Source organism: Melitaea cinxia, chromosome 17 (assembly GCF_905220565.1).
Source record: "Melitaea cinxia chromosome 17, ilMelCinx1.1, whole genome shotgun sequence".
Lineage (NCBI taxonomy): Eukaryota > Metazoa > Arthropoda > Insecta > Lepidoptera > Nymphalidae > Melitaea > Melitaea cinxia.
In genome coordinates, this window is record NC_059410.1 from 13,413,835 (window position 1) to 13,440,722 (window position 26,888).

At 33.6% G+C, this 26,888-nt stretch overlaps 1 protein-coding gene across 1 annotated transcript in view; it reads right to left on the bottom strand.

Moving 5' to 3' along the window:
• Positions 1 to 652: 652 nt before the first annotated feature.
• The window catches only part of LOC123661872 (hemocyte protein-glutamine gamma-glutamyltransferase-like), a 29,612-nt gene continuing 3,376 nt past the window's right edge, over positions 653 to 26,888 (bottom strand). Inside the window, exons 2-15 of the mRNA XM_045596810.1 lie at positions 24,446 to 24,532; positions 23,856 to 23,986; positions 19,567 to 19,685; positions 11,085 to 11,217; positions 10,553 to 10,736; positions 10,032 to 10,249; positions 7,106 to 7,312; positions 6,195 to 6,414; positions 4,935 to 5,093; positions 4,270 to 4,390; positions 3,533 to 3,641; positions 3,125 to 3,285; positions 1,987 to 2,178; positions 653 to 832 (exon numbers count right to left, since the gene is read on the bottom strand). Coding sequence (XP_045452766.1) covers positions 740 to 832; positions 1,987 to 2,178; positions 3,125 to 3,285; positions 3,533 to 3,641; positions 4,270 to 4,390; positions 4,935 to 5,093; positions 6,195 to 6,414; positions 7,106 to 7,312; positions 10,032 to 10,249; positions 10,553 to 10,736; positions 11,085 to 11,217; positions 19,567 to 19,685; positions 23,856 to 23,986; positions 24,446 to 24,516 — 2,118 coding nt within the window. The 5' untranslated portion in view covers positions 24,517 to 24,532 and the 3' untranslated portion in view covers positions 653 to 739. The remainder of the gene's footprint in view (positions 833 to 1,986; positions 2,179 to 3,124; positions 3,286 to 3,532; positions 3,642 to 4,269; positions 4,391 to 4,934; positions 5,094 to 6,194; positions 6,415 to 7,105; positions 7,313 to 10,031; positions 10,250 to 10,552; positions 10,737 to 11,084; positions 11,218 to 19,566; positions 19,686 to 23,855; positions 23,987 to 24,445; positions 24,533 to 26,888) is intronic.

Consider the following 26,888-nt stretch of genomic DNA (forward strand, 5'->3'; position numbering starts at 1 on the left):
AAAGTATATTTTTATTTTTAACCTTATAACCTAGTTACGTATGAAAATTTAAAATTTTCTTACAAATGTAAATATGATTGTGCATAACATTTTTTATAAGTAATATAATATTGAAGCTTACTAAAATTAATAAATAACAGCTACCTTTACGGCCATTGCAAACTACAGACGTTACTAAGTCGATTTATAAAACAGTTTCTCAATTGACTTTCACGCACTAAAATGCTATCTTCGTCGTCATAATTATTGTATCTTCTCGTCAGAAATGATATTAATTTGTTATTGATGATGACATTCAATCAGTTCTATACACTATTCGCGTTATAAAATATTGAAACATCGCTCTTATTAGCTACGTCCCTTGACTAATTAAATCATAGTCAATTAGAACGTTGAGTAAAAATTGACCAGTTAAAGTAGTCGTTCAGACAGGCGTTTTAATTTACTATGATTTTAGTAGTCAAGGGGCGTGGCTAGGTGACAGTGAGTCACTATTTCTATAACGTCAATACACTCAAATGTATGCAATTGCACGTTATTATTGTTAAATAAAATAAAATTTAATACTAATTTGAATAATAAATTGTAGTATGCAAGGCTCTTATTTATAAATGTAACCATTTTATGGCACATCGAATAATCTCATAACGTATTTGATAAAAAAAAATAATACAATATATAACCTATTAGTAAACATATCACTTAAAAGTAAACCTTAACGTATCAGAAATAAGATCGTTTATCCTTCGAACACTTCAACACTCGCTGCGCCGTTTATGTCCTTCAGTTCTGTCGACTTGAATGTTGCCACGAAGCTGATCATACCAAGTTTCTGTAAAGAAAGATATCGGAAATTAATGACTTAACTACTTAAGAATAACGAAGATCACAGCTTAATATCGCTCGTCTTATGTATTTCTATGGTGGGTAAGGTAGCAAAAGCCCCGGGTGAGGGTCGGCGACGCAATGCACCTGGTGTTGCAGGTCTAGGCGGTGTGTGATTGTGTGCCACCTTAGTGTTATAAAAAAATCACCTTTTCATTTTCATGAATCTCAAATCGTGTTGGCGTAACGGTCACTGCCAAGGATTGTACCTGTTGCGCTGGCGGTTGCGGGTTCGATCCCCGCACATGACAAACATTTGTATTGGCCATACAGGTGTTTGTCGTGGTCTGGGTGTTTGTGCAGTCCTTGTGGGTCTCCCCACCGTGCCTCGGAGAGCACGTTAAGCTGTCTTTCTTGGTTGTTATTATATACACCTGATAGCGATCGTTACTCATAGTAAGGAATATTCCAGAACCCGCATTGGAGCAGCGTGGTGGATTAAGCTCCGATCCTTCTCCTACAAGAGGCCTATGCCCAGTAGTGGGATATTACAGGCTGCAGCGAAGCCTTTTTTGTGCCTATTTAGACAGTCGATCTGAAGGAGTAAACTCCAGTCGTGCCTCAGAGTTGACACTCACTTTTTTATGTTTAGTAGGTAGAAAATGTATATCTCACTCATTAAGTTGTAAACCTCAAGATTGGAATAGTTATTTAAAAATATAAGACGTAACTTCGCGTGATTCGTATATTGGAACGAAGTTCCTTATCGCGCGGTACACGCACTGAGCGGGATGGTACCGAGACCGAAAAATGCGTAACAAAAGTTTACCTTGAGACTTTTTTGTTACCACGAACCAATTATTACTGTAATATCCCACATTTTTTTTTTTTACATGTGATATACATCCACGGGCTTATGAACCTATGTCCTTTTTTATTTTCAAAAACATGCAATTTTTATTTTTATTTTTTTTCATCGCTGTTGAAGTCAGACTGTTTTTAATGTCTCCAAAAGAGACGTGAGTCCACCGACCGGTTCTTAATCTAATGTATGGTACAATTTCTTTTTTATAACTAATTGGTCGGTTGGACTCACGCGGCGCTGGTGTAACCGATTATTACTGTAATATCCCACATATTACAGGCTGTAGCGCAACTCACGTTCGGCAGGACGGGCACTTGCGCGGACACGAGGCCGTGCGGCGGCGCGTCGTCGGCGGGTATGCGCAGCGTGCGGCCCGCCACGCCCGATGACGTCACGCGGAACTCGCAGCCCGTCAGCGCGCGCTCCAGCGGGTTGACGAACGACAGCACGGCCGTCACGGGCTGGTTGAGGATCAGGTCCTCGTTGAACTGGAAATCGGAGCATATTTGGTTAGAATATGCACTTTTATTATTATTATTATTTTTATATCTCTAGGTCGACAAACAAGCGTACGGCTCATCTGATGGTAATTATGTAAAATCGCGGAGTGTAATTTATGGGGTTGGGGAGAAAGAGGGGGTTGGGGGGGAGGGGGGAGGGTGGGTTTTCACCCCTCCGGCAGACTATTTTCGTGTAAACCCCGTTGTTACAGAGATATCGTGGTTAAAGTTTTAAGATTAAATTTTTAAATCGGCCACTAATTTATGGGGTTAAGGGGGAAAAGGGGGGTTGGGAGGGATAGGAAGGGTGGGTTTCTACCCCCCCTGACATGGTTACGAAAATATTCTCTTCAACTCTTCACTCGACTCTTCAGACACAGAAATAATAACAATATTAAAGTAAAGGATGACGAATACAAATTTTAGGATCAGAAAGGAGAATATCGGAAGACTATAAATCTTAGGTTACGAAATTAAGCTTCAAAAATAAAGAAAATTAAAGTCGATATTTTGTATATTATCATCATACTCTAAAAATCTTCGGTAAATACTAACATTATCAAGTTAAGAACTTTTCCCTTCCATTCATCAGTTCAAATGTAGTTGTAATGGAAATTTAAAATGGGATACATCGAAAATCAAATTGTCTGAAAGAAGTTTCTGATGTCTAAAATAATTTTATACAAAAGCCTTAATTTCTTTCATTAACACCTTTACATATTTTTTTTGAATTCAAAAGCAAAGAAATAAAATCTATGCATTCTGTGGTCTTTTTTTCTCAATTCAGTATTTGAAGCAAACTCTTAGGAATCGAATCTTCAACAAATATTAAGCTAAAAACTTTGTTCTTCCATTTATTTATTCTATTTATTGTTACTACTGTAACAAGCTAACAAGTATTGGGTACACGTTACCATATTATATCGCCTCATACCTTAATACTAATATTGGGCTTGAGAATTTGGAAATCGTCGTCATCAGCCCAGGATTGTTTGGTTTCGTCAACGATTGCCATAGCTGAGATCTTCATGTTGCAGTACTCCACCAATTTAGGCAGATAGTCATCTGCTTTCACAAGGATACTGACTTGCTCATCTAAAATTAAAAAATTAATGTGTCAAAATGGAACCTGATACTAAGGCAACCTTTTATTTACGTTTGTTCATATAATTTCTGCAATTGAATAAAGAACTTAGAAGATAATACCAAGTAAGTAATCAAAAATAAATCGCTATACCAATGCAATGGTGATCAACAAAACAAAATAGTACCATGTTACGTCATAAATAGTGTCGTACATGGTAACACTTAATCAAAATAACTTATTAGGTCTATTGCTTACGTTTTTGAGGTCCTACGAAAACTTTCCCTTCTATCTTCTTCACGAGCTCAGCCTTCACACCATTGTAGAATACAGTCGTAGCTGACAGAGCAGCCTTGATGTTACGACCCTGGGTAAACAAATCATATTAATTTTACTGTACATCTCTTCTACTAAAGAAAAGGTTTAAGCTTATTTTATGACACTACTCCACTAAGGAAGCTACGTTTAGTATCCTGCAAATTAAATTTAATATAGAATATAGTCTTCATAACAGCGTTAAAATTATATCATCTACATCTCTATCTGATTTTTATTCTGAATTATTTGTGTGCTTATATGGATAGTCACTTGTATCACTGAAATAACACTAATCTTAATATATATAAATCTCGTATCACAATGTTTGTCCTCAATGGACTCCTAAACTACTTAACCGATTTTAGTCAAATTTGCACACCGTGTGCAGTTTAGTCCAACTTAAAAGATAGGCTATATTTTATTTTGATATATTATGTTATTATTATATTTCAGAAAAAAATAAGGTGATACGAAGTTCGCCAGGTCAGCTAATATCACAATAAAACCCAAACAAATATAATTCAAATGACTGTTTAGAAAATTGAATAGATCGATACAAAATTGTAACAAAATACGAATGACACAAGAAAAAGTGAAGTTGTATTAGCGATTCCTTCTAAGCAACCTTTAGGAAAAGAGCTAGATTAGGGAGTTGGTTTATCTAATATAAAACCTACCTCATTAGAAATGTTATCGATGTCGAAAATGACTCTGAAGTCCTTTCCGATGAGTACGGTGTCGATGTCCCTCATCTTAAAGGTGACGTCATTGGTTGCGCTACCAGCTACAGCGTAGTATCTGAAAATCATTACAAAAATATTCCTCAATACCTTCCTTACATAGATCTGTTTGTCCACACTAGCAATATTTTTGGTACTATAAAAGTATATAAATATATTTATATATCCAAACCTAATGAAAATTTTTTGGTTTTTCTTTATATAACCATAGGTGCCCAATTTGTGTAAATGGTAATACAACTGTAACTTGCGATACGATTAACTTACATAATGCGATAGCTTTTTGAAAAGATCTCTATACCAACCAGAATTCATATATAAATAAATATAAATAAATAAGAATTTTATACACACACGGTCGTCTGTTCCTAAGGTAAGCAACTTAATGCTTGTTTTATAGATAACAGCCGACTGTTATAGCTAAATACTCTCAATACTTCTTTTTTTGATAATTATACATGGAAATACTACATATATAAATATATAAATACAAATATAACACCCAGACTCAAGCGAGAATCGAACACGCAACCCGCGGAGCAGAAAGCAGAGCCACTACAAACTGCGCCAACGAGCTAGTCAAGGTATAAAAAATAATTCACCTCTTTGCCCTTTCGGAGTACCGCACGCCGTTCATGAGAGCCAATCTTTCGGAGGCAGTTCCCTCTTTGTACTTATACTGTCCAATAATGTCCTCTCTGTCTTCGTCTCCCAGAGGGTCGAATACAAACGGCTTTTTCGTGAGGATCATACGACCGATACTGTTGATAAAGAAAGTTACTCATTGAAAAATAAAATAAAGTTGATGAACTGTAAATAATACGGAATGTTTATTGGTTTAAATTTGAAATATAAGAAAGCCCTCAACTAAAATGTGTGTATGTAAATGTAATGTAGAAAATTTCAAGGAATTTTTGGTTTTATAAAACTTGAGTATAAAACTAAGGCTTTATATTCAAAAAGGCTATATACGAAACATTTTTTAATGTAGCGATTTTTTGTTAGCGAAATCCTTAATAAATAGTAGTCTTATTTTGGTTTACAGGCGCTTGTGAGTTGTCAAAACAGGAATCATTCAATTTAACATTGATCTTATATGGAGACGCGGTTTTATTATATATGATGATGATGTCGTCCAAGACGTATCCGTCTACGGCGACCCTCTGTTAGCGCCTGGCGTGCGCTCTGAGATGACTAGCGAAGCCAAACTTTGTTTTAAACGTTCGGCAGCAAGAGAAACAGTACAATTGCCCGTCTTTATTGTATGTGTAGTCGTAGGAGGGCTTAGGACGAGATTTCCGTTGTTCGCGCTTAGCATCTAGGCTTGCCAAGCGACTGGATTCAAAGATTGATATACTTGATTTGATGGTTCGTCTCCATTCTGTCCTATTTTGTGCCAGCTCCTCCCACGAGTCCACAGACATGCCGCAAGCCGATAAGTGGCGCTTAAGGACGTCTTTATATCGGAGGTATTGACCTCCGGCTTTCCTCTTCCCACAACTAAGCTCCGAACAAAGCAATGCCTTTGGCAGTCTGGTATCGTCCATCCGTACTACATGTCCACACCATCGAAGTTGGTTGGTCATCAGCAAGCATTCAATACCTTCCATTCCCGCCCTTCGCAACACCTCAGAGTTAGACACTCGATCCTGCCATTTCACTCGGAGAATAGTACGCAAGCACTTCATATGAAAGCTGTCAAGTCGCTTAATATCACCTTTGTATGTACACCAGGTCTCAGCGGAGTACATTAGGGTTGGAAGTATTATTGCCTTGTATACTATTATTTTGGTTTTAAGCGTCAGGTCATGCGAATTCCATATTATATATACGAGTACATACGTAAGTATTTTAATACATACTGATAATTATTGGTGTCAACCATCGAAAAGCCGCTTTCAGAATCAGGATCCTTCCTCCATCTCATCAGATCTGCGTTAACGGACGCCAACATGAACTCAACATCGTGGTTCAAACCGATTACACCTTGCTTGATGGCTTCTAATGAAGCTGGACCGCACTGATACATTCCTAGTGAAGTTTCTTGAGGAGTGGCATCTATTGCTTGCCAGCCACCATAGCCTGCATAAAAATAATAATATAGAAACTTTACGATATTTCTAATCCAATGTAGGAGTACAACGAATAAATTAAAAAAAAAAAAATTGAAAATAAATCTGTCTAAATTTCAATTTTTTTCCGGATTTAGTGCTGTATTATTTATAGATAAAGGTAATCTCGACGGCTCTCTAAAGTTCGACGTAATTATAAAACAGAATTTATGGCGGAAAATAAAAACCAAATTTACATTTAAATTCTAACTAAACTACGAATCTTCAGACTGCGCCTATTTTGAAACGCAACTGATCAATTTTAAATGGCTAATAATTTTAGTCGGTCACCAACCCGCCCAGCGTGGTGACTATGGGAAACACACATGAGTTGACGCCATTTTTGGCGCGAACTTGTAGAGGCCTATATCCAGCAGTGGACTGCGATAGGCTGAAGTGATGATGATGACTTTTGGTCATACCGTGCAACAAATGTAGTATCTTCCGTTATTTTATTTTTTTCATTTATTTTTAATTTACACGTTACACATTTTACGTTGGTTATTATTTACAAAGTATTGTAATAATTTACAACATATTTCTTTCATAATTATTTTTCAGGTAGCCCATGGCAGGAAATTTTAGCAAAAAGGCGAATTCAGTGCGTACAATACGTATGGCAAATATTTTAATCATAAAATTAAAAATTATTTGAATTTTACCTGCTGGAAGATCAGGTCTCGCCATCCACACGTCATTCCACACGTGGTAATTCCAGATGGAGTCAGCGCCCTGAGGGTTGTTGGGGTCGAAGTCCAGCTCGTCCATAGTCTCAGTGTAGTACTTGTCGACAGTCAGGGAAGAGTTGGCGTCATGAGCCGACACCAGGTTAGAGACAACTCGGGATGGAATTCCGAGGGCACGGCATACTGTAGAAGATTTTTTCATAAAGATGTTAATTTTTAAACAAAGGTTATATATTTGACCGGTTTTGAACCAGCCACTTTTAATTAATAAACGCTTCATATTCAACGGTTCCCCCTAGGATTCACCCCTGTCCTGTGTCGGGTTCCGGAAACACACACACAACACACAAGCAGAAACGCCCAGACCAAGGCAAACATCTGTATGGCCAATGTAATTATATACCATGTGGCAGGAATCGAAGCCGACACCGCTAGCGCAACAGCTACAAGCTAGAGCTGTAACCGTTTCGCTAACGAGTCATCAAAACGCTCGAAAAATTCAAATCCTTCGGTTACCATATTTACAAAGCCATTACGTTATACCATATATGCCTAGCTATTATGAAATTGATTTTCCGTCATAACATGAACTGCATGAACATCATCAAAAATAATTTATGACACACACACACACACACACAATTATAACAAAGAATTTATAAATTCTACTTTACTCCTGAGTGTATAGCGTTTATTATTATAATTAATAATTGATTACATTGTACCCATGTCTGCAGTCCGATGATGCAGGTGTAAACATAAATAATAATGACATCAGAAACCGTTAAAATTTATCTGACGAGACGCGTTGTGAATAATTATTTGTGCTAACATTATAAATTAACCTTAATTTTCATATTAAATGGTTGTCATTCGTTTATAGGTTAAAATATAAATAATAGAAGTGTTGAACCTGATTGTTACATAATAAATCTTGATGACGGGTTGTTTGTGTTTATTTTTGTGTGTGAGTTTTGAGAACAAAATTTGATAAATGATATTTACATATGAATGTATGAATACTTAAATTATGGATCTTATACATTGAGATATGATCTTTCATGCCTTTATAAACTAAAACTACTAATAAAAGCGAATTAACCATTTAACCATAATTAATAACAGATTAAGATTTATGGTATAAAACATTGAACTATGAATGCAATGTATTAAAAAGGATCGAAATTAAAATCTGTTATTTTTTTTTAAAACCACATGAACGCCTTGTCCAGTGTAAGTGGCTATTATAGCAAATCCTTTTATCATGTTTTTGAATTTCCATTAAAAAAAAAATCTTAACAGCTTTTAACAACTCAATATTTATTTTGTTTTATGCATTTAATATTCAACTAAGCTCTTAGAAATATCTTATATCAGCACGTAATATTTGTATCTAAAAAGGAAACATTCTGCGGAATAATAAAGTGCATCCTGATATGATATCATCTCACGATAATACGAGACATATTTCTCATAACCCGTCTTAACATTTCTGACAATTGTTTTCTAACGCTTACGCGAGTTTTTTAGATGGCCAACGTTTGCGATACATTACACTTTTACAGCAACCGTGGTCACGGGAGAATTTTCATTATAATTTCTAACTGCTTTTTTTCTACTAATTAAGTAATAATTAGAATTAACGTGATGATAATCAATTCTTACATAGAAAACAACGGAGTTGTTGTACTCCGCTTAGTAGTGGTTAGTAGTGGTGGTGGTGGAAGATCGTTTTTGTATAATGTTGTACCTAAGCGTTCAATTAGCAAGGACAGTCGCTGGTTCAATTCTCAAATGCACTATTCGAATTTTTAAATACGTTGGTTTTTAGTCTAGGTGTTCCTGGTGAGTCTCGGAGAATTCATTTGGTTTTTGGAATTTGATTGAAAACACTTGACAATGACTCTTTTCTTACTAGAGTATGAGACTTAGGATTAAGGACTTCAATACTTATTCCTTAGCATTGGGATGTAGACTGTTTTTGCTTACTAGGCTTAGTGACAAATAAGCAAATCTATCCGTGTAGTATAAATACGTATCCGTTTATAGGTATATAGCTAGATACCAGTTCTTAGCTTTGCATGTAACGTGTGTTACATCGTGCACTTTAGTCGGACAGGACGACCCTGTTTCACTAATGAGGATATTGCATGTTTAATGTTTATGCTACAACGATTAAACAAAGAATAATTCATTAGTGATTTAGCCCGCCAACCCGCAGTGGAGCAACGTGGTGGATTAAGCTCAGATCCTTATCCTACAAGGAGAAAGAGGCCTATGTCCAGCAGTGGGATATTACAGGCTAAATCAAGTGATTTAGATTTTTATGTTGATGATTACGCGGTATCCTTTAGTTAAAAAAAGATTATCCAGAACGAACGAGGTATTTTTAACATAAGTAGCATCCAAGTTATCTAATAAATAAATTATTTATTTTCAAAATGTGACATGAAATTAAATTAAATACTGTAGTCATATTATATGGTCAAAAATCTAGAGTAGTAATTATTGCAGAGGTTCTCATTTTGCATCTCCAAACCTTAAATATAGGTAATACTTATACTTATTGGATTTAACAAATATATTATGCCTGCCCAGCGTGGTGACTATGGGCACAACACATGAGTTCATTCCATTTTTGGCGTGAACTTGTGGAGGCCTATGTCCAATAGTGGACTGCGAAAGGCTGATGTGATATTATTACTTATTATTTATGTGATTATGTATGAATTTAGAACGTACAAGACTTATTTAAAAAATAAAATTGGACACAAGCAATAATATTTAGTTAACTTTAAGAAGCTTCAATGTAGCATATAAAGCACTGTACGTTAATTGTTGAGCCTTTAGTACATATTTTTACAAGTCATGTTTTTACACTATCTTTAATAGGTAGTCTTACCTGTGGTTACCACACCGGCGAAGACCCAGCACTGTCCGTAGGCCACCTCCTGTTGCGTCTCCAGGTATTGAGCGAGGATATCCACGGAGCCAGTCCATTCTGATGGAGCTGTTCCATCATCGTATTGACCGTCCCAACGCCCTATGAGGACGCCACCATCATCGTTGGAGTTTACGATACGGGAAATAGCCCTGGTCATCTTAACTGGGTCTCCACGTCTGTTGATATTTAAGATTATAAGTATGTCTTTTTATAAAATATCTTACAATATAATCAGCTTAATAAAGCTGTTCTGAATTATTTTAGTTGTAAAATTTCATTCAAATTGTTTCACCATTAAATTATTTCAGCAATAACTTTTACTATATATATTACATAGTATTGTCACAACTTTAATTACAATGAATTCAAAGGAAAATAGAAAACTTGTAACTTCGAACTTTCAAGTATTCCCTCCAAATAAGTCATTGAATTTCTAATTTTAAATAATCGAACCTAATTATTGTCTTGGAATAACTTACTGGTGGAAAGGAATTTCAGCTCGGTCCAACAGGAACATAGTCGCTGGTAGTACAATACTGTCGAACTGCCCATAGAACCACGGCTTCCCTCTGGTTGTCTTGATAGGACCAACCCATACTTTGCCGACGTCATTCAAAACGTACTCTTGTAATAGGTTAGTGTCTTCCATATAAGTTTGGTCATCTGGAACGAAAATATCATTGGTGCAATTCAAGAGTGGAGGTAGAAAATTTACTTGAATAATAACTTCATTACTTTTTCTTTAATGTTTTATAGCAAAATTTTTTATTAATTTTGGTATTGTTTATTTCATCAACACTCTTCTAAATATCTAAGCTTTTGTATCACATATTTAGGTAAGTAAAATTACTTTGGTTTACTTAACCTTAAGAAGATTAATATAATTGAATTTTTGTTAGACTCAAGTTAATAGTCGTCTTAATACCTGTAATATTGTAACACTCTTGGAATTAAAGCACTCTAATTCAGCTTCAGTAGCTCAAGTATATCTTTAGCTATTTAAATCCTCACCTGGGTTCCAAGGGTTGAAAAGGATGTACAAGTCCTGGTCGAAGTCATAAACTTCTCTCGCTTGTGAACTCTTCATCCTTGTAACTACACGCAGAGCCCAAACTCCAACCGGTAGATTTACAGGAGTTGACACCTAAAAACAAATAATATTTCATTCATTCATATAAACATAACCTTCATTTTGGATTACCTAGACGTTAGGGTAAAGTAAGTCAAAATTAGATTATATTATTACGTTATTTAAAATATACTAATATAGTTATCCGTTCGTACGTATTGATACCGGAATGTAGGTACCATTATCAATCATAACCAAGTCTTTTATAAATGTATGCAAGGTTGCAGGCCTTAAAACTTTTCCATACGAATAAATTCAAAGACCTTTTAGGCTCCTTAGAGATGGAATATAAATATAGCAGATTTTGTGTTTATTACTAGTCATACTTTTGCTACATGTTGACAAATTTTTAACTGATTATTACTCTAAGAAACTTACGGTTTTTTAACGATAATAATCATAACGATTACTGAATATAAGTGTTAAAGTAATTATTTAGAAATATTTGTCTCGCTAATGAGTATTACGTTCAACTTGAATATAATAAGAACATATATGTTTTGAGTTATTTTTAAATTCATCGTTAAATACTCGTAAGTATATATATACCTACGGTTTAGGTTTTTCCAATTAGTTTTGACCTTTGTCATTTACATACGTGTTATGTAACAAATCTCTATTTAATCTTATTTATATATTTTTCTTTAAACTCGTTTAGCATGTATAGGAATTATACAAACAACATTTTGAGTAAATTTATTATTAAAACAAAATATGTAGTATCATGATAATGGTCCTTACATTCCTAATTTATTTTAATATTTTTATCAATTGTCGTTTAAATTATTTTATTATGCTAATAGAAAACTAGTATATAAGAAAAAAAAATCAATAAAATGAAGATTTAATTCCAAATGCATTTGAATATTAATTGATCGAGTCTGACGCAGTGAACATAAAACACATAAGGGTATTTATTACTCTTGTCGTCTATTCTTCTTAAAAGACATTCTGTACTAATGATATATTTATTTGGAAGGAGATTCTAACGAACATTAATTGCGAATAATTTGTAACTTGCGAGTTTTTATTATTTAATCTAAAATTCTCTTTTAAAGTTAATTTATTTATGCACACTTGAATTGGAGAGTAAGCTGGTGAATGCGTAATGAGAGCGTTAAGAAAAGTGTGATCGGGTCAGGCGAACGAAAGCTGAGAGGGAGATATGAGTTATTGAAGATAGAAAGAGAGTGTGTTTCGTTTCGTAAGTTTTACTTCAGTCATGTGGTCTAAAGCACACTCGTTTTTTATATAAGTAGATACTCTATTTTGAGATTATTATTATTTATTGCAAAAAAATGTAATACTAAAATGTAATAATATAATGAAGACGCTGCTGCCCGTCCTTGGCCTGTGTATGTCAAGCCAGCAGTTGGATGGTTATCCCGCCATCAGTCAGCTTTTTAAGTTCTAAAGTGGTAGTGGAATCCCTGTGTTATCCCTTAATCGCCTCTTACGATACCCACGAGAAGAGAGGGGGTGGCTATATTCTTTACTGCCGTAACCAATATAGCCACTCTCAAAGTGTTAAAAAACTAAAAACTTCTCTGGGGATGTAAAGAATAGTAATCTTATCGAATCTAATTGTATTACGTATTTTAATTGGGCAAGGAATGTGACCATTCCAGTAGCGTTTGCGAATTCAAGATATATGTTAAATTAATGATTAAATTAAGTCATGTACCTGTGTGTGTATAATTTACAGTATAATAACTAATACATAGTATATGCGTATATTCAAATAATAATTGTGTTTGCTGGCAAACGAAGAAAAACTGACTTCAATTATATCGACAAGTAATACAACGTAGGTAGACGAAAAAATAGTCAAGTAAATACGCATTATCAAAGATTACTCCAAAAGTTGTAATCAGATCTCGATGAAATTTAAATGTGACCACATGAATTGAAACATCGGCTTTCGATTAAATAAAAAATCATCAAAATCGGTACACCCAACAAAAAGTTGCAACAATGCGCATTTTCGAGAGTTTCCCTCGATTTCTCTGGGATCCCACCATGAGATCTTGATTTCCTTATCATGGTACCAAACTAGGGATATCTCCTTTCCAACAAAAAAAGTACTATCAAAATCAGTTCATACACGACGGAGGTATCCCCGAACATACATAAAATATATATATACCGTCGAATTGAGTAACCTCCTCCTTTTTTTGAAGTCGGTTAAAAAGGCATTAAGCCATTTTTGTGTTTCTTTGTAATTGTGGCAAACTGAATTGTTTCCGCGGTTAAATACTCGTAACATACCGTTGTACGGAAAAAATAAATCGAGTTAATTATTAAAATTATTGTCAATAAATTAATTGTTTTTTTTTTTAATTTAACTTAGTAAATGTAAGGTAATATATAAATAGAGGTGTGAAAAATTTAAAATATTTGTAAAAAATAGTACCTAATTTTTTTTAAATGTCATAAAAAATTGGTTGTCTGTAAAGTTGGTTTACGGAACAAACAAACGTAAAAATTGAAAACAAAGCATCTCCTCGGACACGTAGGCCAATCGAGTGAAAGAGAGATAGATGCGGCGCAAGCTTACAATGAGCGTAACGGGACAATGAGTCATCCTTTTTCGTGCATACAACCGGCGTTAATCAATTTATTAGACGTTGTCCCGTCAACAATTTCAAATACATCAAAAATGTACTTTAAATTTCGTAATTGAAATAAGCGTAGATAAATCTTAATGCTAAGATCTAGACTTAGGAAAATATATTTATGTACTCGAATATAATCAATATTCAGGTTGCGAAAACAGAATAAAATAAAACCTAACCTTGATGTTGACCTCTGAGTTAATTTGTTTATGTTAGACATTTTTTTTGTTTTTAACATAAGGAAAATATACTACGTGTCTTGTTACCACATTGATATATTTATGTGCATTTACGTATATTTAGATTTAATTCGATTTTTTAATTAAAACTAAAAGTATTTGATACAGTCTAAAATATAGCTGTTATATAATATAACGAGAAACAAATGGGTCACCAGACTCAACTAGACATATTCTATGATTACTGATACGTTCTTTGATTAACAGATAACAGATTAATCTGTTTAATCTTAAATATTTTTGCTTTTGACAGATTTGGTATTCTACTAATTCAGTTGCAACGTTATGTTATTATGTTATCATGACATGATAGAATAGTGGTAGGTGGGTTTTTTGTCATAATTACCAGTACAGTACTTTTAGAGGTACCCTGTGGCAAAACTCCGATATAAAATGTTAAGTTTCATTGGAGATCCTTAAAGATCTATCTGGATCGAAATACCCCGATAAAAATTGTATTTTAACGTATCAAATTTGAATAAAGTATTTGAAATCCCTGTTTCAAACACACAATAGATTACGATAACTTACCATCAATCATCATTTTTTATTTGGATCTATCTGGAACTTTCAGCAGGGTACAGGGCAGTTACGGTATGTAGAATATTATCTCTACCATTTAAAGCTTCATATTTTTCAAATTTCTGTTAATATATGATTGTAATTTTCTTGTTTTGGAAATAAAGTATATAAACTCAAATAATTTCGTCTGTTATTGCGTGAGTTCATATGACGTATACGAGGGTAATCATCGTTAATTATTCTTGTTATTTTATTTTTAAACTAAATAGATTTATAAAATCAGCTTTGATTTGGTGGAATTTTTAATAAATACGAGTAATATTTTAGTTTATTTATAAAGAACATTTGTATCTTAACTGCCAATTCGAATTAGTTAAGGTCATCGCTGTTGATTATATTTTCAAGACATTAGAAATATACACGTGCGTATATTTGAAGACAATTCCAAGTTATCGTTTCTTGAGTAATTTGAGATATTTGAAAGAAATATTATTAATAACTACTAGCTGTCCCGACGGACTTTCTACCGCCATTTTTATTTACAAGTATATCGATTTTTTTCACAAACTTTGCCCTAACAACAACGAACGCAAAAAGTAATAAAAAAGAGTGTGAAAAACAAGTAAGAAGTTGTACTTCATTGGCTAGCTAACTTCACGTTGCTAACTTCTTCGTTGACTAGCTAACTTCAGGGTGTCGGCTTTTTCGTGACGGTGTGCGCGCGCATCGTAAAAATTTACTCTCATCATTTTTCCCTAACCCGCCAAAAGAAGTATAACTTCAATAATTCAACGTGCTCCAGCCGTTCCAGAGTTATGAACATACATTTCAGTGATTTGTTTTTATTTACACAGAGTTGAACATACTGTACTGTGTGTGTGTACTGTGTGGCTACGGTACTAAAGAATTTAGTCACCCCCTCTCTTCCCGTGGGTGTCGTAAGAGGCGACTAAGGGATAACACAGTTCCACTACCACATTGGAACTTAAAAAGCCGACCGGTGGCGGAATAACCATCCAACTGCTAGCTTTGAAATACACAGGCCGAAGACGGGCAGCAGCGTCTTCGGTGCGACAAAGCCAGCACTGCGGTCACCAACCCGCTTGCCCAGCGTGGTGACTATGGGCAAAACACATGAGTTCACACTATTTTTGGCGTAAACTTATGGAGGCCTATGTCCAGCAGTGGACTGTGATAGGCTGTAATGATAATGATGAACATAACTTACTACTGCAATAGAATAATTGTGTTTGCTCGCAAACGAAAAAAAAACCGACTTCAATTACATCGACGAGTAATACAACGTAGATCGACGAAAAAATAGTCAAGTAACAACGCATTATCAAAGATTATTCAAAAAGTAGTTATCAGATCTCGATGAAATTTAAATGTGACCACATGATAAACTTCGGCTTTCGATTAAATTAAAAATCATTAAAATCGGTAAACCGAATAAAAAGTTATTACGGATTTTCAAGAAGTTCCCTCGATTTCTCTGGGATCCCATCATCAGATCCTGGTTTCCCTATCATGGTACTAAACTAGGGATATCTTCTTTCCAACAAAAGAAGAATTATCAAAATCGGTACACCTAGTAAAAAGTTATTGCGGATTTTCAAGAGTTTCCCTCGATTTCTCTAGGATCTCATCATCAGATCCTGATTTCCTTATCATGTTACTAAGCTTGGGATATCTCCTTTCCAACAAAAAAAGAATTATCAAAATCCGTACATTCAGTAGAAAGTTATGCGGTATAATACAACGTAGGTCGACGAAAAAAGCGTCAAGTAAAAACGCATTATTAGATATAGCTCGAAAAGTAGTGGTTAGATCTCAAATAAATTTAAATGGGACCAATTGGCACACACCACCTTTCGATTAAAAGAAAATTTGTCGAAATCGCTCCACCGAGTCAAAAGTTCTGATGTAACATACATAAAAAAAAAAAAAAAAAACAGTCGAATTGAGAACCTCCTCCTTTTTTGGAAGTCGGTTAAAAATATTCGTAAGACATGGCGCCTAGTCCGTGGCGCCCGGCGGTACCGTTCAAGCATAATTGTCAAAATAAAACTCCCGTCATAATAGACCGCAATGAGTGTGTATTGAAATACAAATTAACATGTCTATACGATAGAGTTGTTTTTTTATAGATTAACAATGTCTACTTATATCCTAATAGCTTTTAATGAGGCGTTTGTATTCTACGCTTAGACCTTGTATTCCATACTATGTATTTATATACTTTTTGGCAAACGGTCCTTCAGACGAACTTCCGTTTAAATATTAGAATATTAAATTTAATACAATTTTGTTCCATTCTTCTAACACTATTTTATTACACATATGGAAGACAGAGATACCTTAACCAGAGACGGATCTACCATTGTGGGCCCCACAACCTTCAGCCGAAATATTTACCCATTAGTTTCCCTCCACTCAGTTATTTTATGGAATAATACAATAACTGGCCTAAAATAAAAGGTCAACTGAAAAATTTCATTCCTTTTTCCCTTAATTCTGGGCGTCAATTAAAAATGACCAAAGTCTGCCCACAACCCTAAATCAGGATTGACTTCCTTCGATGATTATTTCTATACCTAAGATGCGCGGTAAAAAGAAAATAATCAAATACAAAAATCGCTTATAAGACATGATTGTTCATGGGCGAGTTCGTACTCCAAGTAACACTTCGCCAATTTTCTGATTTTTGTGACCACAACCTTTTTTGAGGGCTGGTTCCGCCCCTGTGAATAGCCCAGGAAAATCGTAGTTGGTTTTTTTTTGTACAAGTTAAATACTAAGGCTCAGTACAGCACACAATATACATGTTACGAGGAGGACTTTCTCTGAGTTACTTTTACAAAATCAGATGACGATATATGAACATATACATACATATACAAGCACACAGAGTCGCTTTCCAAGAGAATTCAATGGATTTGCAAATAATTTAAATGCACGAATTATCGAGATAAGTAGCTAGGTAAATATGCACATCGTACAGTAAAATTATCATTATTTTCATCATGTGCTTTTTAATATCACACACCAACTAATCCATCTTTGGCCTTAGTCCGTCTATTGCAGACGATTTAGACAGTGAGACGGACACTGTGTCGCCTAGGACACTCTTTAGGAAAACGCAGAGTTGAACTAATCCATATCATACCACGAATAACATAAAACATACTAAGATGAGATCTAAATACATAAATTTTCTATCTTATGATAGCTAACCCCGCAAACTTTTTTTGCCATATATGCAATTAGCCTTCTTAATCCCCCCCCCCTATAATTAGGATAAATTATGAAAAATAGATGTTGGCTGATTCTCAGACCTACCCGATATGCCCACGAAATTTCATAAAAATCGGTCCAGCCGTTTCGGAGGAGTATTGTAACTAACATTGTGACAATAGAATTTTATACATAAGGTTATATTACAACAAAATTTTTAATGGCCGTATTAATGATAACTGAAATGTAAGTACATGTATTAAGGGGTGGAGACCTGGTGTCCTAAAATACAGGCCTCGAGCCTAGCTTAGGCACCAGTCTCCCACAATATGAATGCTTATATTATTATGTACCTATCAAATGTCATGTTAACAATATTGTGTTGAGAAAATAAATAAATCTTATTCTAATCTTATTCTTCATATACTAAGATATTCTTATGCCAATAAATAATTCTTAAAATAGTTGTTTTTTAATTTATATAAACTACTTCATATCATTAGTATTCCAAATTCATCGTTTAGTGTGTTATCTATCGTTTTTGTATAATTTAAGCATTTAAAGTAAAATATTAGCATAAATCAAATGATTTCGTATTAAACTAACCGTGTGAGATTACATTATTAATAGTGCTTTTGAAGCCTATTTGAATTATGAAATTTTTAATTTCAATTTTTTTTCACTCTTGATTACTCGTAGTTACTTTTAAATATTCTACTTTTAAGCGAAATAGACTTTTTAAATTTTTTCCGTTCCAAAAAAAAATATAAAAAACTTTCGTTTTTATTTTATTCTTAAAATGGCTCATTTTATATTTTTATCCATTGTGAATAACGTACATAATATTTTTCACATTTACTACATAGTTTACTTACTCAGTAAACGCTTCGTTTTCAGTAATCATTATCAAATTAAAGATTCAAGTAAATTAATTAAAATATAGCGTTAAATATTTTTCGAATGCGTATCAATATTTAGTAAGAGTTACAAATAGAATTGGCAAGTCTTATACCGATGCTTAGATGTTCAGTCATCTGTAGATGAATTCATAAACTATAATAATAGATTGCATATCATTACGTATTACCGGTGCCTGTGGCTTCACTCATATTGCAATTTTTGGGTAAAAATAATTTTTGACTTATATTAATGCAATTTAGATAAGTTTCTTGGTACATTTCATCATATTATATACATATATAGAAATCAAAAGTCATTCTTATTTATAGGATTTTTGTAAGTAAGCTAATAAACATCAAAAAAAAAAAAACGAAGATAAAATGCTGCGCCATTATAGTACCTACTATGAAAGATTTTCCTTTAAATTATATATTTAAAACATTTTTGTTAATAATAAAAATAATTATTGAAGCTATTCTATTAATTTAACTATTTCCTTTTTTTTAGGTAACAAATTAACAACCAAACAAACTTTATAGTGTTATTCAAGGCTACATTTATTTCCTATAACCACAGGGCCAAAAAGTTTGAAGTACAATTATCTACTGGCCTGATATAAATAAAAAAGAAACAATGTTTACGATACATTATCATATAACGGTAATTACAGAAGGCTTAAGGTCCCGCACGATTAAGTAAATAACCCAAGAATTATATTTTTTTTATAATAGAATATTGTAAAGTAAAATTTTCTATTATAAATGAATAAAACCTTTTGTAAAATAAAAAAGTACTAAATTCTATGCACATTGCGATGCAAATAAAACCGCAAAACACGAAAATAAACTGACCTCAAAGGAAATGGTGTCTCCTTGCACGTCCAGTATCTTTGCTGACCAGCTGTACTTATCTGGTAGCACATCTCGCTTCAAGAAGATGGAACCTTGGGTGTCCATCTGTGGCTTATCCCCTAGACAAATGAACGAACATATTAATAAACTTTCATGGTCGCTAACTATTAAGATTAAGGTAGGCAACTTTAGGCTTGTTTATTATATAGCAGCAGACTGGTTTTGTTTTGTAATGAATGAAGGTACATACAAATAATACATATATCGAAGATATGGAGGTCGGAGTGGCAATCGAAAAAAATAGCCCTGGAGAAAAAAATATGGTCACTGTCAACTTCGCCAGTGTGTCAATTACCATATTTGTCAATCATTCATTCTAATAATTGTGTTTGCGAAAAACGAAAACGAAAAAAATCGACTTCAATTACATCGACAAGTAACAACGTAAGTAGACGAAGTAATAGTGAAGTAAATACGCGTTACCAAATATTACTCAAGAAATAGTAATCAGATCTCGATCAAGTTTAAATGAAACTACAAGTCAAGCACAAGTTTCGATTAAAACACGAAATCATGAAAATCGGTACCCAGTGATAAGTTATACGGTATATATAATACAACGTACGAGTAGGTAAACGAAAAAATAGTCAAGTAAATATTTATTATTACATTTAACTTCGAAAGTACTTCATCATTACAGCCTATTGTAATCCACTGCTGGACATAGAGCTCCACAAGTTCGCGCCAAAATGCGTGAACTCATGTGTGTTGCCCATAGTCACCACGCTAGGCAGGCGGGTTGGTGACCGCAGGGCTGCTGCCCGTCTTCGGTCTGTGTGTTTCAAAGCCAGCGGTTAGATGGTTATCCCGCCATCGGTCGGCTTCTTAAGTTCCAAGATGGTAGTGGAACCTTGTTATCCCTTAGTCGCCTCTTAAGACACCCACGGGAAGAGAGGGGGTGGCTATATTCTTTGGTGCCGTAGCCACACAGCACAAAAGTACTTGGCAGATCACGATTGAATTTAAAATCACATCACGTGACACACAACATTTCGATTTAAAAAAAAAATCATCAAAATCGGTTTACCCAGTAAAAAGTTCTGAGGTAGCATCTTTAAAAAAAAATACAGTCAAATTAAGAACCTCCTCTTTTTTAAAGTTTGTTAAAAAAACGGTATATATACCTAATCCTTTTAATAGTGCCTTACCCTTTTAATATGAGAAGAATTCCTCACTTTAGAATATTACGAACGTATTAAACTTTATAAAGTAATACAGTTCAATGTCAGTTATTTAACAAACTATTTCGAAAAATAATTGTGTTTGCGCGCAAACGAAAAAAAACCGACTTCAATTACATCGACAAGTAATACAACGCAGATCGACGAAAAAATAGTCAAGCAACTACGCGTTATCAAAGATTACTCAAAAACTAGTTATCAGATCTCAATAAAATTTATATGTGACCACATGATAAACATCAGCTTTCGATTAAATTAAAAATTATCAAAATCGGTACACCCAGTAAAAAGTTATTGCGGATTTTCGAGAGTTTCCCTCGATTTCTCTGGGATCCCATCATCAGATCCTGGTTTCCTTATCATGGTACTAAACTAGGGATATCCCCTTTCCAACAAAAAAAGAATTATCAAAATCGGTACATCCAGTAGAAAGTTATGTGGTATAATACAACGTAGGTCGACGAAAAAAGCGTCAAGTAAAAACGCATTATTGGATATAACTCGAAAAGTAGTTGTTAGATCTCAAATAAATTTAAATGGGACCAATTGGCACACACCACCTTTCGATTAAAACAAAATTTGTCGAAATCGGTCTACCCGGTCAAAAGTTCTGAGGTAACATACATAAAAATAAAAAAAAAAATAAAAAAAAAAAAAAAATACAGTCGAATTGAGAACCTCCTCCTTTTTTGGAAGTCGGTTAAAAAATAATGGAACTGTTGTTTCATTAATTCCACGAACACATAAACAAACATATTAGTTTCATAGCATTCTTGATAGTTAGAGCAAGTTTTTTACAAAAGAAAATTAACGACGAAGCTATCCGCGAACACACATAAAAAATACATATACATATGTCATATATTATATACGGTCGAATGGAGAACCCTCTTCCTTTTTGAAGTCCGTTAAAAAAAATTACATAACGTTTTGTACACTAGTTTAGTTTGTTATTACAAAATTATTACTCGTAAATACTAAGATTTAAGTCCACCGTTGCTAATTAAATTTGTATATAAATAACGGTACAATTTTTTGAAGTGCAATAAAAAATATCTATACATATAATAAAATGGTAGGAAATTAAAAACTGTACATTGAATATATTTTTAAAAGAATACTTGGGGTGTGATCTACAATCGATACAGAAGTCAAAAATGTAGTTTTTAGAATTTTCGTCTGATTGCCTGTCTTTCTGTTTGTCTGTATGTATGTCCGGGATAAACTCAAAAAGTACTGCATGGATTTACTTCAAATTTGGCACGAATATTATTAAGAAGTCGGGTCAACATATAGGCTACAAATTATCACGCTATCACCTACGGGGAACGAGCAGTGAACCTTTATTTCTTCTTCGCATTCCGTAACAACGTGTAATCTAAAGACGCATATTTGAATGTTGTTATTATGTTAATAACCATGCTAACTAGCTAGCTTCATTCTATAAATAAAGACATTCTGTAGTATATTTAGTATCAGCATTGCACCCGTGCGAAGCCGGGGCGGGTTGCTAGTTATATTATAAAGTATGAAGCAAGTAGGTACTTTATTTTTTCTCGATATTCGATGATTAACAATATGTCCATTTAATTTCAAAATGTTATTTGTGTACGTCTATAGCTTAGACACATTGGAATTTATTTAAATTAGAACTAATTTTGCCTTTGAAATATGTAGGTACTTAAAATGTTGTCACGTTTTTTATAACAAAATTCATTTAAATAGAATTAAATACATAACTTTCGTTTATCTATATTAATATTATAAAGCTGAAGAGTTTGTTTGTTTGTTTGAACGCGCTAATCTCAGAAACTACTGGTCCGATTTGAAAAATTCTTTTAGTGTTAGATAGGCCATTTATCGAGGAAGGTTATAGGCTATATATCATCACGCTAAGACCAAAAGGAGCGGAGCACCAATGAAGAATGTTTCAAAATTGGGGGTTCTTTTTTCCTTTCGAGAGCTTCCGCTGCGTGCGCTGTGAAAACAGTTAAAGTTTCGCAAAAATCATGTATGACAGAATTGATCCTCTTTAAAAGTTCTAAAAAAAGTCGGTGACAGCATATATCTATCTTTTAAGGTTGACTCACTATAACCTTTTTTATGCTAACCAAGTTTGTTCTAAAATGATGCATTATTTGCGAAGATGTTTTATAAACATGATATTAATCCTTATCTTAATAAATACGCTATTCATCACAAGTATTTAATTTAAAACAAAATAGCCTTTATATAATTCGATTTCAATGAGTATCTCAGGAGATATCGCAGTTTTAAAATAACATCGCAGCAAAATAATGATCAAGTATTACGCGCGCCTCTGTTCCACGCGGACAAAGTCGCGCGCAAAAGCTGGTTATTTTATAAATATGTTAAGAAGGTAATTTCAAATTTTATTTATATTATAAATTACATTATTTTTGTTTCACAATTGTTATTACGGATCCGTTCCGAACTATGGTTACAGACACTTATAATAAACAATAACTGCTTCACTCTCAACGGCCTCCAGTAGGATTTTCTCCTATGTCGGAGATTCGGAGACACATACAACACACAAGCACAAACACCAAGAACACGGCAAACATCTATATGGCTAATATGTCTGTCATGAGCGGCATCGAACCCGCGACCGCCAGCACAATTGCCAGTGCTGTGACAGCTGCACAGACTTGTCTACAGATATTAATAATAACGCTAAACATTGATATTTGATAAAAAAAGTTAATAGTATTAACTAAAACATAATCTTCGTGACCTTCGACATCTAATATTAACGTATTTATTTGGAATAATAATTATTTTTTAAACAAGGAAATAATAACATTTATACTTTGAAACATGAAATACGTAATAATTTATTTATATTTATATGTATCAAATCGGTATTTTAATTAAGGTTACACGTGATTAGATTTAACTTATATTTTATTATATAATACAATGAAACTTTAGTCAAAGCAAGCTTCGACTGAGATTAGACTCAACGATTCAAACAGACATATTTTTTAACTTTATTTATATAGATATAATGAAATATCGTCTTACCCAGGGTAAACACCAGTTGCACTACATCCTCGTTCTCGTCAACGGGTCTGGTGAATCGCACCACTCCGTTGAAGGGTTGACCACGGCGCACGATAGCAGTGGTGGGGTTCTCATCATTTATCACTTCGAATCTAGAGATTAAATGTTAAATTAGTATTTTTCTATTTATCGGATTGTTATTTATTAATAACTAGCTGCTCGGACAGACTTCATTCTGTCAAAAAATTTTTTTTTTAATTTTTTAATTTTTTTGTGTTGAAACCTACCGTGGGCCTTAAGGAACATACAAAAAAATAAATTAACCTATATTCTCGAGTTATGCGCTTAGCAACATTCATTTTTATTTATGTTGATTTGATACTTTATTGTTAAATTAATAACTAGCGCCTCGCAATTTCAACCGGGTACTTTCCGATCCGGTTGTAATGTTGGAATATAATGAAGCCTATGTGTTATTTCTTGATCTCTACATACCAAGTTTTACTACAATCACTTTGGTAGTTTTACTATACGGATAAGTGACATTAGCCTAAATGTAGGACATTAATAGATTATATTTAGTATTGACTAATGTCAGAATGTTAACTTACTTGACAGTGTAATGTGTCTGAGAGTTCTCCTTCGGGTAAAAATGAACAACGTCAACTACGAGCGGGTCCATGGCTGGGGTTTTTTATCTGTAACGAAAAAATAATTGCATTAAAACTTTTTACAATGTTTTTACTTACAAAACTAAAACAAAGATATGTTCAATATAAGAATATTTAACTTGTTCAAATAAAGTTTATTTGCTAATTTATGTATTTACACGTGTCTGTATTGATTTTATACTTCTATAGTTATATAAGTATAAAAAATTAGTACTCTGGTGATAAGCTAAAGTTTCAAGATATATAAAAAAATGTCTACGTGACATTTTTATTTCGTTTAAAATCTATTTAAATTTAGGAATGTTAGAGAAATGTATTTTTCTTTTTAGAGTAAACATTATTTTTTTACTAGTATTTCTTTGGTTCTTAATTTGTAAATTCTGTATTTAATTCATTCATATATAGTACATTTTACTCAAAGTATTTACAATTAAAATAATATTATGTATAATCCATTTCAAGTCATAAAAAACCTGTTAAGTATTTACAAACTCATACCAATCTCTATATATATAAAAGCGAAAGGTCACTCACTCATCACGAAATCTCCGAAACTATAACACCTACAAACTTGAAATTTGGCAGATAGGCTCCTTATAAGACGTAGGCATCCGCTAAGAACGGATTTTACGAAACTCGACCCCTAAGGGGGTAAAACGGGGGTTGGAAGTTTGTATGAAAGTCCTATGTTTTTGAAGTAAGAGACTTGAAATTTAAAATTTATGCTCTATAGATAGTGAGAAGGTGTCCAAATAATGCATCGTAATATATATATATAAAAGAAAAATATCACTCATCACGAGAACTTAATAACCACTGGATGGTCCATCAATCCAGGATGAATATGAAATTTGGCAGGGAGGTAGATTATAGTTAGTAGACGTCCGTTAAGAACGGATTTTGTGATATTCCACCGTTAAGGGGGTTTATTTGGGGTTAATAGTTTGTATGAAACATATACAGCAGCTATAAGTTCATCTGATAGGTCATTTATACTGCAGCGTGAAAATAAAACTAAAAATGTGGTCTATAGAGAGGTGTTATAAAAATAACTATTAAATTATACTAAATTGCACCTTTTAAAATGTTACTCAGTGTGATAAGCATTTCAAGTGACTGAAATAAAAAAATAATTTGCGTTAAACATCTTAATATTAATGCGTATCTTCATAACCACGCTAACGTAGTCGCGGGCGACAGTTAGTGTATTATAAAACAAAGTCCCCAAAAGAATATGTGATCGATTTCTTCAAAATCTACTGAACGGATTTTCATGCGGTTTCACCAATGGAGAGAGGGCTTCAAGAGGAAGGTTTACGGAACGGCTAAGTCGATTTTGATGATAGTTTCACTGTAAGTTTGCCGGGAAAACTTTGTTACACACTGATTTCTACGCGGGCGAAGCCGCGGGCACAGCTAGTTCAGACATAATTATATGTTTATATTTGAGTCGTAACTGACACCTCACAAAAATTTTCGTAGAATGATGTTATCATAAATACTTAATTATTTTGATTTAACAAAATTATTTTTGGCTAATTGACACAGATAAATAATACACTGTTACATACAATGTTTAACGTATAGTAGATACAGTATTATTACGGGTACGATGTACGACATAGAAAATTGTGAGCCGTCTGTAATTGGTGAACAAAACTCAGGTTAGTTAGATTATTGTTAGAGTTTGATGAGCGAACAAAACGAGCGTGCCTCGGCAGCGAACAGTGGCTCGTGCCAGATGATTTATGACCAATAATTTAATATAACAATGTTAAGTTTTGTTGCAATTCTCTATTTTGATTTGATTTAATTCAGCCTGTAATACGACTGCTGGGCACAGACCTCTTTCTCTATGTAGGAGAAGGATAGCAGCTTAAAATCCACCACGATGCTTTACACGCACATCATATATAGAATAGTTTTTATCCATTTAACAAATGGGTTAAGATAGTGTCCAGTTCTGATCTTAGACCAGTAGGTATAAAACTAAAGAACAACAATATAAATTATGTAAGACTTAACAGAAGGTATTCCGAGAATAATTAACACCATTTATGTTTTATGATTAATTTTACATAACGTAAGCAAAGGCTAACACTAAGGCGATATATCAATAACGCATAATTATATATTTGCTAAAGTACAGTGAAACTTGCAAATGAAGACGTAGATATTCATATTTAATTTATTATTTGTAGTTCTAAATAGAAGCAGGAATATCTTTTGAATTATCAATTTTTCTTGTAAGCCTCCGGTAGGCTTAAGATAACTTTATAACTAAAACGCCTAATATACAAACTTCAACAATATACATGGCTTATGGTACATTTTTTGTATTCAACTAAAAATCTTCTTAAATTAACGCGTTCAATTAAAAAAA